The sequence below is a fragment of the Pagrus major genome, chromosome 6 (assembly GCF_040436345.1).
Source record: "Pagrus major chromosome 6, Pma_NU_1.0".
NCBI lineage: Eukaryota > Metazoa > Chordata > Actinopteri > Spariformes > Sparidae > Pagrus > Pagrus major.
In genome coordinates this window covers 10689298-10707362 of record NC_133220.1, presented here as the reverse complement: position 1 = coordinate 10707362, position 18065 = coordinate 10689298, and the positions used below count along the sequence as shown (strand labels likewise).

At 38.2% G+C, this 18065-nt stretch overlaps 1 protein-coding gene across 1 annotated transcript; it reads right to left on the bottom strand.

Moving 5' to 3' along the window:
• Nucleotides 1-2615: 2615 nt before the first annotated feature.
• Nucleotides 2616-16882, bottom strand: LOC140997670 (immunoglobulin-like and fibronectin type III domain-containing protein 1). The gene is made up of 21 exons (XM_073467636.1): nucleotides 16837-16882; nucleotides 15097-15219; nucleotides 14544-14683; nucleotides 13642-13741; nucleotides 13294-13375; nucleotides 13012-13204; nucleotides 12742-12855; nucleotides 12220-12388; nucleotides 11854-12126; nucleotides 11465-11739; nucleotides 6956-7069; nucleotides 6640-6781; nucleotides 6252-6545; nucleotides 5791-6093; nucleotides 5294-5473; nucleotides 5071-5199; nucleotides 4896-4975; nucleotides 4502-4694; nucleotides 3611-3907; nucleotides 2719-3045; nucleotides 2616-2620 (listed from the first exon to the last, which is right to left on the bottom strand). The coding sequence occupies exons 1-21, from the start codon at nucleotides 16880-16882 to the stop codon at nucleotides 2616-2618; spliced, it is 3579 nt and encodes a 1192-aa protein (XP_073323737.1).
• Between the last annotated feature and the right edge of the window lie 1183 nt (nucleotides 16883-18065).

Genomic DNA, 18065 nt, shown 5'->3' with positions numbered 1-18065 from the left:
TCCCTTTTTACAAGGTGTCACATTTCTTCTTCGCTGCATTAACTCTTGTAATATGAAAAAGTTTTTAGATTTGAGATACTTTTATAGACAACACTTCGGTTCCTGTGGTGTTGGTTTGCCCAGGTTTGTGAGGCTATGCCAACAAACCAGCCACTAATACTTTTACACAGCTATAAAAATATATATAATATACAAAAGAGAGTCTGTAAAAATGGTTATTTGAATGTTATTTGTTCTTTTTGGTCTGGTTTAGTAGATTTCTGCAGTGAATCCAATGCTTTGAATCCCTCTAAATCCAACCTAATGCTCATCTATGGTAAACAAATCCTAGCTGCTTATCTGAAATGGTGTACCCAATCACTTTTGGTGCTATTTGTCTTAAAAATAAATAGTATCATAAGTTAAAGAACTGAGGAATGTATTGGAGGTAGTCTGTGCTGTTTCACGGACCTAATCTTTCCACCAATAATGTATTTCTATTGTCCCATACCTTTTTAAAATCATTAATAGTTCATGTTTTCACGATGGATAAAACATAGGCAAACATTCAATAACAACTGACTGTAACAAGTTGACATGGAGCACCAAAAAAGGATTAAAACATAATGAAACTAATGTCCCATACTTAAATAATTGTACTTTCCTTGTGCTACTTGTGGTTTTAAAGCATCCTGCACTGGTTTCAGTCGTACGATATAAAACGCGGTTGCTTTCAGTCAGTCGATTATTTCGTCGAAGATTTTTAACACAGGGAAAATGCTGTTAAATGAAAAAAAAATCCGACTTACTCTCAGTTCCTTGCCCACAATGTTCAGATATCCGTCTTCTGCTTGTTCTCTTCTCACTAACCAATATTTCAAAGGTGACACCCCTTTTTGTTTCGGTAATAAACGTTTGGAGCGCATGGAAATCCATACATGGGTGAAATTGAGTTTCTAAAAACCCATATTACAGCACTGGTAAGGGTGGAGGTTCCTCTTACCCATCCCTATGAAAGCGATCACTTTGCAGCTGGAAATACATTATGACTGTTCATTCAATCTGCTATTGGACATATTGAGTCAACAGTTTTCTACAACTACTGTTGACAATATAAAAACACCAGGTGCGTTATATACTAATATCGGATTCACATTCTATGAAATTTAAACTATGACGAATTTAAACTCTTTTTTTTATTTGTATTAATGATGGGCTTGACTGTTCACGATGTTTATGGTTGAGGCTTTATGATTTATGGATCCACAATACCCGAGTACAGTAAGGGTCAAAGCATCCAACCAAAAGCTTTTCGACTGGCAGCTTCACAAGGTCTCTAGTAATATGATAACTGTTCTACTGGTCAATAAACATTAACATGAGACCTTTTATTTGGTAAAACAATCTCCGGTGTAAATGTATTGGCTGTTCAATTAGCCTCCAAGAGTGTCAACGGAAATTCTCACAGCATGTTTGTGGTATTCAGTGAGTCACACTGGACCTGTGGTGGCATTATAAAAAGATGGGTGCTCATGGCGTGGGGGTGTTTTGGACTCATTGCTCTGAGTGGGTTTTTGGGTTCACATTGTCAGAGGTTAAACAAGCGTGACTTATCCAGACAGTTTGAATAGTCACCCTGACCCTTATAAAAGAGACTGTGACTTAACTGAAAGAAAAGCCTGATGACACTAGTGAAGAATATACTCAAATATCACCTTCTACCCTAGCAAAAGAAATGAGGTAAGCACTCTTACGTAAAAGAAGGATATTGACAACTGTGCTAGTATTATAGGAAGTACAATGCTGCATCATTTCAACCTTGTCAGTGAGTCTAATGCAATCAAATTAAAAGGGCATCTTGGTGGTATGTGCTAGTCAAAAGGTTGAATTCTGCAGCATTGAATGTGTAATAGCTGTCATAGTATGTACAGTATGGACTTTATATGTGTTGGCCTTGTCAGTGAAATGTATGTTTAAATCTTTGAGCTCTATATGAACAGTTGGCACACTTAAAGCTCTTGAGTGGTCATTTGACTGTAGAAATAAGAAAGGCCTTAATAAAGGTTTTGCAGGCGAGGATTTTCTTATAGACAATTTACTGGAAAGCTCAGGTGTCTATATGGAAGTGTAAAGAACATATGCACTCAGTTTGTAAGGCTTTATGTAGTACTGCGATGTGCACTCTGTTGCTAAGATATTGGACCTTTGTACTACTGGAAACACATGCTGGAAACATCTGTTGCTTGAATGATTTAAATAGTTGGTTTCTGTCAGTGAAGTGAGTGAAGAACATTTGTAAAGAACAAAAAGGAACACTACACATCATTGTCAGTTTGTTGATTTATTACAGTCGTTACAAGAGCTTGAAAATTAGACAGATGTCTTTGTGCTACAGTTTGTCACTTCACTCGTGCTACATGGTTATTATTTATGTTGACAGAGTAACAATTGTAAATCAGTCACATTTCAAATAAATTAAATAAGTTAGCATTCAGACAATTTTTTGTTTGATCGTTTTAACAGCACTTCACATAAAAGTATCCCATGCTGTGAATGCAGCCAACACAGAAAAACAAACCATTCCACTTTATTTTATCTCCGTAAGAGGAAAAGTTGCATGAAGCTGTCATGTCATTTTAATCTGTGGAGAAAAAGCAGAGAGAAAAATGATTGTTATAAGAATACACCAAAACGTTTAACTCTGAAAATGATCCTTGTGATTTTTAAGTTGAACCTTACCTTTAACAGTAAGTTTTGTTGAACACTCTGCCTTTCCAAGAGAGTTTACTGCAACAACTTTGTAATCACCGCTGTCCTTCGATCGGACTCTGAGAATGTACATGGAGCACACACCAAATGAGTTGGTGATGTAATAGTTGTTGTCTGAGTTGATGCAGACGTCGTTCAGGTACCAGGACACAGTGGGTGTAGGGCATCCTCGGACGGCGCATGTCATGTAGAGTCGGTAACCTTCAGGTGGTGTGTGGACTTTCAGAGGGACCAAGATGGATGGAGGCCTCTCAAAGCAAACGTCCGTTGAATTAACTCCATTTGAGGTAATTTGGACTTGACGAGAAAAATCAAAGGGGGTAAGGATTAAAATTAACATTAAGGTCACATGATAATCACACCAACAAAGATCCACAACATTTCAGACATTCACTTGTATTACCCAGATCTAAAATAATAGATTGTGTGCAATGACCAATTCAGTGTTGTTATGTCAATAACACCTTATGAAGACCACCAACTGACTGGACCCAAAGTTTGCTCAACCTCGGAGATGTTGGGTTTATTTCCTTTTTCAGAGATCCTTTATTGATTTGTTTGGAAAGAGGGTTTACTCATGGAGGAAGAACCGAGGGTTTACTTGGGAAAGATTTGAAAAACCAAAGAAGAAGCTGAATTTCTTCCTTTTTTTGTTTATTGTTCAATCCCTGAAGGGTGGTATTTTTTTCTGATCTGTTGACCTTCAAAAAATCAGATGCAATAGTCAGTGGCATAGACGTCAGTGCTATAAAAAAAAAAAAAAAAATGCTCAAATCTAATCGAGACCTTAAAATTGAAAGTCAGGTAATCAAATCAGGTAATTGGAGAATTAACTTGACATAACTAAACTATAATAACCCACCTCTGTTGCTGTTGACGCCCCATGTAGGTGACTGAGATGGATCCGAGAGGCCCACATCATTCTTGGCGTAGATCCGGAAATGGTACTCTGTCCCGGCGTTAATGTTGATGGCTGTGTATGTGTTCGTGAAGAGGCGGTCTGCTACTGTCTTCCACATTCTGATGTTCGAGTCATGTTGAGACACCACATAGTACAGCCGGTCGTCAAGCTCCTGGTCTGGGGAGGGAGCCCATGATATCACCACCTTTCCCTGGACTGTTTGCTCCAGCTCAACTGGCCCTGGAGTCTTGGGTTCATCTAGCAAGAAATATGATAAGTTAGAGGAAAAATCAGTTTCTAAACATTTGTCCTGTTTAACCACGTATTTGGAGCAGCTTTCATTAGTTTCTTTATAATGAGACTGCACTGAGACCTTGCACAATCTTACCTTACTCAAGAGCTATTCCACTCCTCTGTGGGTTTTTGCAAGGATTTCATTTGCATTTGACAGCTGATATAACTTAATCATATCCTATTACTGCATGTTACACGGTAAGAATTATGTTTCTCATTCCATTTGGAAGTTGTTTAGTTTTAATTAGGGTTTGACATTGGGTTGTCAATACATTGGTGTGTCATTTGCATTTAATTGGCGAAATGTTACCCAATTAATGTTGTCCAATGTTGATATAAATGATGTTCTCCCCTGGACAGAGGAACACAATTCGAGCGATTAAATTAATCTCCTACAGATGAACGCCTCATTTAAAGACCTGAGGATTGTCAAGCCAACATGCAGCTAATATCAGCACAAAATAATTGCCACCAGTAGTTTCAGGACAAATATATCACTGCTGTTTGCACAACTTTTCTGCTCTAATCATAGTCTAAAACCCTGCTATTTGTCCTTACCTGTGACTCTAACCTCAATGTCGAATGAAGCCTCACCCACAGAGTTTTTGGCTATGATCGTGTAAATGGCTGAATCCGAGCGCTTTGATGAGGGTATAACAAGCTGAGACATTCCCTCTGTATTGATGACATGACTCCATGGGGATATTGGCTCATCATCCTTCAGCCAAGTGATCTGTGGTGGAGGTTCAGCCTGGAGACATCAATATCAGATAAACGAGATAAAGCGTGAGGTATATGCAGTCATGTCACAAACTCATCACTCAGGAATATGACATGGATGGAATGGGGGTATAAGTTACAAAATACAGAATTGAGTAAAGAGCTAGATTTGGGATTCATACCGTGGAAGAGAAGCTCAGTAATGCTTACAAGCTTTTATGCATATTCCTACCTCATAGCAAACTTTGATACGTGCAGAATTTCCAGCTCTGACAACAATGAAGTCCTCTGGGTCTTTAAAACAAGGTCTCACTGGATGAAAAAATAAAACATGAAATGCAGATGACAGACAAACATTGCTCTGGACAAATCGTTGATATGCACAATGAAGGAAGTGCACTACTTACTGTTGGGATTCTTTGCACACACCATTGCAGAGGGAGGGCTAGGATCTCCGGCTCCCGACTCATTGATTGCTGAAACCCTGAACTCATACTCGGCTCCCTCAGTAACATCCTTAACTGCATAGCTCACGCCTGAAAATAAGATTAATAGCATTCCAGGAAAAAAAAGAATGAATAAAAATGAAGCAAATGTTCCTTTAGTATGCGGTAAGTGTTCCTGACCAACCTTCAATAGGTTCATTAACTGCATTCAAGGCAATCCACTGATTCATGTCTTTCTTCCGTTTCTCTAGCTGGTAACCGATGATCGGTACTCCTCTGTCGTCCTCTGGAGGGGTCCAGGTCAAGTTGATGCAGGTCTTAGAGGCACTCACCACGTTGGGAGCACCAGGTGGACCGGAGAGTACTACAGAATGACATGTCTAATTAATCAAGTAAGCTCATTATTAATAATTAAGAGGTAATTAAAGACGTGGAATAAATTAAGGACATCTACATGTTGTTACTGCAGGATATTGCAAAGTATACCTCTCGGAGATAGAGCGGCTATTACAGCAATGATAAAAGATCGGTGTTCTACAGTGACTAAATAGTGTCGGTGATAAACGATTTGAAGCAATCAGAAAACCTTTCCAGGGGCATTTTCATTTATTACAACCTGAGGGAGATTAACACAGGTTTTGCTGAGGAATGCTAAATGAGACTTCTTTTTTCTACACTCACTCATTATGCCAGCCATAATGCTATCAGCTGTCTCCAGGGAGTCACTGAGGCCCTCAGGGTTTTCTGCGTAGATGCGGTAGTTGTATTTCTTTCCATGAGTCACATTCCTGTCTCTGAAGGAGGTCTTGTCAGCTGAGACATCCCCAAGTTTCGTCCACAGACTGTGCCCTGCCTGCTGCCGCTCTATGATATAGTTGGTGACAGCGGAGCCGCCGTCGTCTTTGGGAGGGCTCCATTTAATCTCAATGATAGATGAAGTGGTTTCAACAGTCTCCACGGGACCCTCAGGTGGTCCTGGCCGATCTGTTACAAAAACAAGGTTTTAAATTTCAAAATGTGATGTTTTATAAGGTGGAAGTTTTGTACATGTGTGAACATGGCCATGAATTTTGGTAATTTCATGTTTTTATCTTTCATTATTTGTCACATTTCTCATTAGATGTCTTTGTATTTTTTTGTACCAAGCACAATAAGCCGAGAAGTGGCCTCCACAGCCCCAAATGGGTTTTTCAGTTGTATCTTTATTTCCCCTGCGTCTGTCCGCAGGCAGTCTTTGAGCAGCAGCCGGCTGTGATTGGGCTCCCTCACTATCTTAATTCCTCCTCCGTCTTTGAGTTCAGTGCCATCTTTAAACCAACTGACCACCATAGACTCCTGAGGAGCAAAGGGCATCTTGAAAGCAGCGTTCTGGCCGACTCTTACGATCACAGGTTTGGAGAACTTGTGAAGGTCGTCTGGGTCAAATTCGGGTACATCTGTGAAAAACAGTTTTATTTCAGTTTAATACACAGTAACTGTTGTGTCATTTAATGTACTGTTTGATCTATAATAGAGAGGAGCAAATTATACCTCCAACAGTGACCTTTCCTTGTGTACTTAGATCCCCTGATTCAAAACGATAAACTCCAGAGTCATCATCTCTGCAGCTTTGAATTGTCAGCTTGTGAGAGTTTCCATCTTTGGTTATGGTGACCCCAGCACCTGAGTTTAACTAGCAAAGCAAAAGTGAAATGAAAATGGAAATGTTCTGTTTTACACTACTAGACTATTTGTTACTTTTTACTTAAGTTGGTTGTTTATAATGTTGAAAATGTAGTTATGAAAAGCTTTTCGTACAAATACATATTTTAAATATGTAGGAAATTTGCTAATTCATGGGCTTTACCTGCTCTCCATCTTTGAACCAGGTGCCGTCACTGTCGATATTCATCGTCACAGTTAATTCAGCAGGCTTTCCACGAAGAGCATAAATATCAGAGAGTCCACAGGTAATTCCTGGCTCTGAGCAAAATAAAAGAAAGTTACTCTCCACTTTGCATATTCATGTGCAGCAGCTTTCAGTCTAGGTCTATATGTATACTGAGTCAAAGTACAGAATAAATTAATTACCTGCACACATGCTTCTATTTTCTACTCATTAATATGCTTGAGATTAAGTAGTTATATGGTTAATGAATATCAATGTCTTCCTGTGAATAATGTCATAGTGTGGCTTAAAGAAAAAGGTTATTGTTAGGCTTTGAAAAGTAGGGAAGGAATTAAGAGTGTGATCATAACTTAAAGGAAAAGTTCACCCAAAAATGAAAACCAGTCATTTTAGTCTCCTCCATGCCAACAGGAAGTCAAGTAAAATGTCGTAGTCCACAAAACATTTCTTGACAGCAAAACAGCACTGCAGCACTCGTAAACAACTGAAGAAGATGGGATCGAACAAACAAAATACGATATATGATCGAGCTCAATGCACCCACTTCAGAAAGTGTTGCATGCTAATGCTTTTAGCTAAGCAGCTACATTTTCAACTTTAAAAAGGGTGTTAATAAGAAATAAATGAATTTGGGATCTCTAGGCTTCCAGACAAGCTGTATGGAACCATTTTACCCATTCCACAAACCTTGTTGTTTAAAATGTATTTATTTATTTATTTTTACGTTTGTAACAGCTACTTTTTAATGGCTCCAGAAAGGTTTTGTGGACTACAAAACTTCACCCTACTTTCCATTGTTTGCATGGTTCACATGTTAGATAAGTGTTGATCTAGTTTGAAATTTAGTGACAAACATTCGTAACAAAGCAACTTCACAATATCAAAAGCAAGCACAATGACAACTGGCGAACATAAAGCTTTGCAAATGTTATCAAAAACCAGGCAGGCTCACAAGACTTTCTAAGAAGACATGAACAAATTTGAACAGTGAGAGTCTTTGGACCAGTATTACACCAAAATTGGTGCTCACACATGCAGGTTATAATAAATCCCTGTTGTGTTATTTCACACCTTTTGCATACATGAAGCAGCATTTGACAGAAGGCAGAATGAGTAAGATATTTTGGTTGAGTTTGTAAACACCACATTCAAACTTGGCCCCCTTCTCCCTGGCTCAATGGGTGCTCTTGGATGCATGCTTACAGTCTGGCGCCCGGTCGCTATGTTTTTATGGAGACCCCCCCCCTCATACCCAGCATGCCGTTATTTGCTGGGGGCAATACAGCGACTGTCCAAAGGTCCAATGTCCCAAACGGCAAAATAAGAAAATGCAGGCATAGATTTAGGGAAAATCCTACTCATTCTGCCTTTAAAGGAGAAATTTAATTGGTAGCTTTAAAGAAGTAGGATGTTAAAGGGAATATGATAAGTGATTGTTATTGATGATTACATTTTGATTTGTTAATTCAAAAACTCTATTGTGCTACTAGAGCAAATAAAAAGTTATTTTATTAGTCTATTAATATCTATGTTACTATTATACTTTCAGCATTTAATATCTGGCATACCGCCTCTTGCATCTGCAAGTGGTTGATCAAGCCTTTCACCACCAGTGGCTTCCTTGGCTGAGTGGCCTAACAGCAATAATGAGAGTAAGTCATTTGATTTAGTGAATTAACTTCTCAATTTAATATGCACTACTGTCTCTCTTACCACTCCCCGAGTCTCCAGCTGCTGCTTCTGATGATTTGTCTGACTGACATATCAGCGATAGGTCACAGACAGTATGAAATCTAGTGTGAAACTACTTCAATTTTCCATTTTACAAAGCATGCCATAGTGTTGCAGCTATATTCCTACTTACAAAAAGACGAGTTGGTAGAGTCTTTTTTTTAAACCCTTATAAGATTAGTCTATGGTTGTAAGCCAAACCTATACTTTCCTTGATAGAAACCTGATACTATAAATAGAAAAAAAACATGTTTGACAAAAACAGTCTACCATTCAAAGGTCAACAATGAACCTGAAATTCAATCATTTATTTATATCTTCACTCCAAAGACAAATTTATTTTAATGTATCATGTTTAAATGATGATTAGTTCTCGCTTCCTTTTAGGATAATCATCTGAAAATAAAAACATAAAACATTTCATCTATGAGTTGTGGTGTCCCTTACAAGTTGTGAGGAACATATAAGCTTGTGCTCATGTGCCTTATGAGCTTACTCCTATGATGTTTGTGTAAGTGTGTTATTAATCCTTAAATGCAGTTTTATGTTTAAAGGACTGTTTTGGTACGACTGTTCAAAGTTGTGAGGTTCAAAGTTTAACAGTATGCCTTAATGCACTATTTGGATAAAGGGCGCTGAAGTGTAAGAAAGTCATCTACAAGCTTTAGCTACCTGCCAAGTTATGCCCCTCACCGGTAATATAATTGCTTCCAGAATCGTTGTGCTTTGGAGTCCAATAATATCGTCTGTAGGTCTGAACGTACAGAAATGAAACAAACTTAATTAGAATCAGCTCCACTTTTTCTTTTAAATGATGGGTGTGGTATGTGAGGCTGTGGTGAATAGTTATCTTTTTCAGAACAGCAGTTATGGAGGGTTGGATATGGTTCAGGGCACCTCATATTATCATATTCATATTCTCTCAAATGCTCAGTGAGGGGGAAGAGATGATGTCTTTTTAGTGGTTTGAACTTTTGTGTTGAAATACCGGACAGAAAATTATTAAGACTATTTTTGAACATCTTTATTGTTTCTGAAGGGAACTGTGAAAAGAGGCAGAGACCTTACATTAAAGTAAAATTATGTAACTTTTTTACCTTAAGATAACGGCTTCAAAATCTTATTAATGGTACAATGTCTTGTAATAGGGTGAATGGTGTCTCTGCCTCAGTCATTCCGCCCCCATAATGCTTGTTTCTGCACTAGGTACCTTCAGTTAGTCATAACATTGTTATGACGTAATGAGTTTTGTTTGTAGTTAGCCCCTACATTTTGTCTGACAAATTGCCAATTTCTACATAATGTTTCTTTAAGTACTGTAGGTAATCTATGTTAAGATCCTCTTTGTTTACTGTTCTAACCAGTCTTCACATAAAAAGACACTACGATGCAGCATTAACAATAAGACCAGACATAATGCGGCGATGGGTCACCTAACACAGGCGTGCTAAGATGACGTCCATATGGCAGTGAAATGAATGAGTGGCTTCTTATTCAGTGGTGGGTAACAATCCTAAAAATCTTAGAAACTACACCATGCTTTGAAAAATAGTGGATGTAACTTTTATGAAAATGGATGCAAGGCTCTGGTATGGTGCCTTAAACAGAAATCAAGTTATTTGTAAATTACCCACTGATACATCTCGATAAGAAAATGTGATGCAGTCTTTAAACAGTAAAGCATGATTCTGAGCATACTTGAGGACACAATATCATGAACCAAAACACAAAACTGAGATTGAATCATTCAGCAAGGTGCAGACCACAGTAAACGACTGTGTGGTAGCACAGCGACCTTTGTCTATAGCTATCTTAAGAATATTGATTGTATCAGTAAATCTTAGGAATACGAAACAAAACCTGACATAATAGCGGCAGACAATCACATAATGAGCTGACAACACAACATGAAATAATCGTGCGTTCACTTGCTGTCGGAATTGTCCAACTGTCCAAATGTTTTTCCAACTGAGAAAATTCATGTGAAAAACGTCTCAAGTCGGAAAAACACCTGAGAAAGTCAAAGAACATTTTGATACACAAGTTGCTGAGTTGATTTCATATGATGCTGAAACATGCCGAACCACAGTATACATTGGGTAAGAAACTTTTACCAAAGTCATGTATTGTATAGTCATTGTATAGTTTCCTCTGCGCTTCCTTGTCACTCAAATACTGGAAACAGCTGTCAACATGATGTTTAAACGCTCCCACATCCCGACATGACGCACATGAACATGCCGTAGTCAGAAGAACGACTTCCCAACTCAGGAAATGGGACCATCCGACGAGCACACGAATGCAGCAAAAGTCAAAACAGTACAGTGTCCTCGGCATGATTTTAAAAACTTGATGCAGAGATTTTTTTTATCAAAGTGAAGAATATCAGGGAAAAGAAACGCTGTTATATGTCAACTGGCTGTCATATTCACATGTGTATGCATGCAGAGGTTGTCACAGCCGTTCAAGTTTCTTACCAGTTCTTGCTGCCTCCACAACCGGTGGTGCTGGTGCTGATGCTGGTGCTGGTTCTTTTTCTATTGCGGGCAATCATCAAAACAAGTTAGTGATTGCCATGTCAACAAATTATCATAGCAACTTTTTTTAATGCAAATTAAGATGTCACAACCAATTAGTGAATCAAAAGAATTACAGGTTTGATGACCACATTTGTATTAGTCTTAATTCAATTTCAGGCATTGAATAGATTTTGCCAATATAGCCTCTTCCACACACTTTTTCATAAACTTTGTTGTCAGCATTCTTACTTGGTTCAGGGGCTTTTGGTGCCACAGCTGGAGCCTTGGTGGATGCAGGAGCTGGAGGGGTTTCAGGTGGTGGTGCAGCTGCAGCAGCTTCTTTCACAGCCTTAATCTGTTCTTTGACTTCCTCTCTCTGCTGCTCTAATTTTACTTGCTGTTCCTGGGCAATCTTCTGCAGATCCACCCCAGATCCACCTGCCCTCGTTGTTTTCCTGGCAGTTTTTTTGCCCTTTTGTGCATCTTTATCAGCTGAATTAAAAAAAAAAAAGAAAAAAAAAGATTTGCAGTGAGTGCGTACTTAAGAATGACATCTTATTCTTTAAATATTCTCAGTAAGTATTTTGGCAGAATATGATATCTTACCTTCGACAACCAGCCATGCATTGCAAGATTTTATTCCTGCACAGGCCGAATAAATTCCTTTGTCTACTATCATGCAGTCTTTGACCACCAGCCTATGAATGAGTTTGTCTTCTGAGACCTCGATATCATATTTATCTCCTTGTTCCAGTGGTAAATTCTTGCCAAACCACAAAATCTTGGAGAAGGGATTTGACAGAACACACTCAAAAACAGCATCTTCTCTCTCTGTTGCCTTCACCTCCTGAAGTTTCACCAAGAAATCCACCATAGGGACTGAAATATAAAAAGTACAAAACACAGTTATGTTTATTTATTTTAGGGTTAGTGTTAGTGTTACGCATTGAAAATATTGTCTGTAAAACTTACTTTTAAATTCAGTGGAAAACATATTCACATCCTCTACATCCAGCTGGTACAGTCCAGCATCATCTGGCATAAGGTCCCTCATACTGAAAATATACTTTCTCCCCACTTGTTTTAGGCCGTGCTTCATCTTATCTCCCAGCTCCTTTGTATATGGAATCATTACACCATCCTGTGGGGGAAATATACAGAATAATTTCCTTTTGGGATGTTTCAAATTTTGGTTGCAAAACAAATCGGCAAGATGACTGCTGGAGAAATAATGCTAAGTTAAGTTAAATTGTTCATCAGAACATTTTTCTGTACTCAAAGCAGTAAGCTCTAGTATATACTGTACACTAAGAGTTGTGTTGTAAGGAGTCTCAGAGGTATGAGTTTACAAGGAGACGTGCCCAATGATGTTGAACCACTGGCTGAAATTAAATGAATTGTTGTAATTCAGGGACCCTGAAGGATGAAACCAATTATTTGGGCAACTTCTTGACGTGTTGTGTTGGAGAGTTAGAACTGTGTTTTCACACTAACCTTGTACAGGAATATGGATTTGCTTGGATCAAGAAGGTCCATGTCAATCTCAAAGGATGCAGTGCCATCTCCATTGACTTGAATAGGTTTCAGGTTGGACAAGTTTTTGACAAACTGGAACAAAAACAGAACAAAATTGAAAGCAAATTAGCATTATTTCAACTTAGATTAGTTATACAACTGTCTTACGTTAATGGAGTGAACTCCTTTTTAAAATGTATCTAAGCACGTGTAGTCGACATCAATATTCAAACGTCACAAATGACAGACCTGAGCTTGTTCTTCCTCCCTTTCTTTCTTCATCTCATTCAGTTTCTTGAGCATCCAGCGAAAGTCAGTCACTCCAAACTCTGCACAGATTCTCTCATATTCTTTCTTGTCAGCGCTAATTAAGAGCTCCCAAAATTTAGGATCAATTTCGCCCTCTTTTTTCTCAGGTTGCTCAGCTTTTGGACGGATCTTACTGGAAATTGAAATAAGGTGCATGTAGATGAAGAATTACAGAAATCTATTGAACACAGAACTCTATCAACATATATGACTCAAACCTGCCTTTTCCTTTTTAGGACAGTTTTGAAATTCAGATCGACGGCCTCGGCTGCCGGTTGTATTGCTTTATTCTTTTTGTAGCCAACTGAAAGCAGAAGAGGGTACTCACATTATTAATATAATCATGTAATTAACATACAAGAGGGACTGCTGAGTGATACAGTAAGTACTGGGTGAGTGTAATACACAACAGGATTTGAAGTAGTGAAGTGTCAATTTGGATCCAAGTGTGCTCAATTTGAAGTAGATTTGGGAGGACGCTTGAGTCTGTTTGCCATGTCAGATTACATCACTCTGCATAATATTGCTTACATTAATTTGACATATCAGTAGCAAGCAAACGGTCCTTACCTTCAATAACATTCAGAACAACTGTGACCACGGCTTGTCCAAATTCATTTATGGCGAAGCATTTATAGGTGTCAGCTTGATCTGGTTGGACATTTGGCATCTGGAAGATAAGAGACATGCTTAATATAATGGAGCCAGTGGGTAGAGTTGTTGGCTTTGTGGTTAATTTTAATGATTTAAACCAGTGCCCAGACCTTTTTGTCGTATGTGTTAAGTGCCCCCGCAGGCCTGTCAGATCAGCTCAAGTGCCAGATAATTGACACCATTTGGTGAAGTTGTTTTGATTTTAATTTGGATGTTCAAAGTAGATATTATCAGAAAAGTAGATAATATGTGCTAAGCTCGGTCCGTTTTATTTTTTCTCCTTGGTTTATAATACTACCACCACTTGGATTGGAATAAGCTAAAATTAGCTGAGCTTCTCAACAAACTTTCCATTTACCTCCTGGCAACTGCAAAATTACCCACATGGGTAGGTCGGTAGTTGTTTGGGACCAAAGAACAGCAATAGCTAAATGATATGTATCCCTGTGACATCCTACATATGACAGACCAATTTCATTGAAATACTCTGGTACAATTACAGGCTCCTCTTGCTGCTTGATTGGTAGCAGTAAGTTGACAGGATATGGGAGTAGACATGTCCACTCCAGCCCATTTCATCAAACTGACTTAGTTGAGTGTTCTCCTCTGAGGATGAGTAAAATCACTTTTTGTAGAAAAAGTAAGTGGCAAAGCACACTGATGGGGCGGAAGACATTAATGTAATCAAATAGCTTCTTCTTTTCCCCCTCTCCTTCTCTTCCTATTTATCTATTTTTCTCTGTGCTATTTTTACCACTCCTTTATATCAGCATGTTGCTGTATGGTATCACTGCGATTGGATAGCCCGTATCACTTGCCTCAAATGTATGCTCATTGGAATTGGGATCATATTTAGTCTGGTATCTTGACGTATCAGACACATCTCCATTATTTCTGCTCCATGTTACGGTCGGCTGCGGATCTCCAGTAACAATGGCTTTGAAAAAAGCGAATTTGCCTGTAAGAAAAGATAGACAAGGTCACCACGTGTTCTTTCTTTTTTCTTTTTTAAACAGATGCAAGTATATTTATTTAAATATTTCTGATATTTAGTATGATTACTGACTTGTAATATATACTGTAATTACATAGAATGCTTGATGCCTTTATAAGATTTTGCCGAATGCAAAAATGATATCAGCAAAGACTTTTGATAATCTGATCACTTTTCCTGGATTAAACTGAAGTCAGTGTGTGTTTAATTTTATCTGACTGACACAGAAGTCTGGGTGTTGAATGGCATAGCTCTGCTCCCAATGGCCCATTGCACAGAAGTCATGGATCTAATCCATTATGCAGAATCATGGAAATTTTAGGTTGGAATATTTTGTGATATTAATGTTAAAATTATTCTTATACTATCAGTCCTACCCTCTTGGATGGTCAAAGCAATCGGCTTGCGGGTGAAGTCTGGATGGCTCTTTCCCTCTGGCAGCGACTCGATAAACTGTGTAATCATCACCCCGGGGACCCTAGATTTTTTCTTGATCCCCACTGTCGGCATTGGAAAATGAAATGTCAGCGGCAATACATTTAACACTTAAAAAAAGAGAAGAATGAAAATATGACCATCCAATCCCTCAAAAACCTGTTGCTGTTTTTTAATCCATTCATCAACCATGTAAATCACGCTGAAACACATTCTAATACACGACGTATTAGAATGTTTATTGTTACTCGCTGTATCAGTTTATTATCCTTTACAGCTGTGCGTATGTGACATGTTCAATATATTTACATTGACAACATTATCTTTTGAAACCTTGCCCTTGGGAATCCATGCCTGAAAATCAACCTGAGAACAGATATGTAGTGATGCACCTACATATCCACGCACAAAACATGTGCGCTCATATAGTTTATTAATAAATCGGTTGCATATCAGTTCTTCATGCCTTCGTGAGCAGTCAGGAGGGAAAAAAGACAGCTGATGACGGCCTCTCTCTTTGTCCCATAAGCTTACCAAGGTAATTCTCTGCATCAGGACCTGATAAGGCACACGTTGAACAGCATATACAGCACATGTCAGCATGGCATTATAATAGGATTATAGATTTGATTTAAATAATTAAACGGAGGGACAGTAAACAAAATAGTAGAGCAGCTTTTGCAGCTGCACTAAATGGCTAAATTGTAAGATTTGGAAGCACAGGTTAAACATTGTAATATTTTCAGCAATTTTTAAAACATTTCACATGTCAGATTGCAGCATAATTCAACAGGATATATACACTAACTGTGCATATGTGCGTCAAGCCCATGTTGTTGATCTACTTCTCATATGTGGTGTTGTAATCAGTCTGCAATGTACATATGTCTACCTCTTTATGAGCTCCCGCCAGCCTTGAATAGACTATGTGTACATGCAGTTGTAAAGTCTAAGTATGGTTGTTAATGGATAAATTGAGGCCTTGAACTTTCTGAACAAGCTGATTTTAACAGTATTACAGCAAAAGACAGCTGAGAGCTTTTTGGCTGATATATTTCTGTGATAATAGCAAGTAATTCATCATCTGAGGTGTCAGAGAGACTTAAAAATACACATTTGATATATTCATCATTACCTTCAGATTCATTCACAAATAGATCTCGTCGACCTTGTTCTGTCAATCCTGTTTGACACTGACTTGGAAATGTTTCATCTTATTATTAGTTTGTCAGAGTCTGTTAAGAAGATCAAACTACCAGAGGAAAGCTTTGTGTTCAGTGTGTTTAGGACATACTTCTTCATGGATTTAGGACATAGTGCATGTACGTGTAATAGCGTCCCTAACGGTAAGGCCAGCTGTATTCCAAAACGAACTCGATATTTACGTAAGGTGAATAAATTATATACCTTCTGTCTCCATTTTCTAAAACAAAGAGAAAAGTTTCCTTTTGATTTAAGACTTAATAGAATCCACTCATCCAATCAGAGGATATCTCAGTTTACTCCCTGGGTTGAAGTTACTGGTTTTCTTTGGTTACTTGTCACCTCTGTGTTGCAAACAGATCTTCATAGATTTGAACAAAAGAACAAACATAAACTGTTGAGATGTTGTACAGTCACACTAGCTTGATATTCTTCTTCATTTACTCCTGTAGAAAAAGAGATCCCACTTAATTGCTTACCCTGGCCAGTGGCTGTCCCATCCGTCACGACTGATCGTCTTAACATCTTGGGTCCTTGGATTCCTGGATAGATTCAGCAGGAAATTCCCTAACTGCAATAGATAATGGATTTATTATTTCAAATTTGCAGGAGTAAATGGTAAAGATTGTATTCATTTCACTGAGAGCCTCAATTAATGGCAAGAAGGCCCCTGTGGTGTTGAACAACTCAAGACTTAATTTTTGAGTTGAACTACAAGATTATAGAACAAATGCAAACCTCCTTGAGTAATTTTAGGATTAGATACATTTGTGTAAAATGTTCTTATGTGGCAGATCACAAGATCCTGGAGGGGGTGATTATTTGAACAGAATAATTCAAAAGAAAGTCGGAACTTCATGGTTGGAAAAATGCTTTTTGTTTTAAAAAGCCTCTGCCAAACATTACCATTGGCCGTGATTGTGACTCAGACTCTCAGTATACAGTAAAAAGACACAAAACGTGATCGTCTTGCGTGCTGAGGTTTATCACATTCCCCAAAAATAAAATCCTTGAAATTAAAACTGGAGTGTAGAATTTCAGCTCAACCTCATGATGGAATTTCCAGCTCCAACTATCCTTACCGCAGGGGTGTTTGTTGTCATCTTAAGCCGCAGCATGCTGGCTTGATGTTCGAATGACTACATGCTTATCAAATGAACCTCTTTATGATCTGTCAGTTCCATCCACAGCAGGGATCTCCACTAGAACATAGCAATCTTTCATTACCCACATGATTGCTAAACTTAGAATGGCAAATGTCACTTCACAAAAATAGACCGACGGAACATTAATTGAAATGGAATAAGTGTTGCTGAGGCTTAAGGGGATTTACAGATATGCTAATATTTGTTTAGAAAGACAACTATATGCAAGGAATAAATTATCTTCACATGACTGACACACACAATTGTACCGACTAGAAAAAAAGTTGTAAAAAGTTGGATCTCTCCAATATCTGCTTGTTGCACTTTGATCATTGCAGTACTGAAAGTTACTTTATACCAATACCATGCATCAAAATACAATGTATACATTCTACGTCTGTTGTAACAGTATTTGACTTAATCCTTTTATTGTAAAGTTGTTTACTCTCAAGGGTATATTTCTTTTATTTACTGAGAGACATCATGACCTTAGTACATTGATGTCATCATCATCTTCACCCCAATTATCTATTATTTACGGATATAACTTCAATAAAATGCTC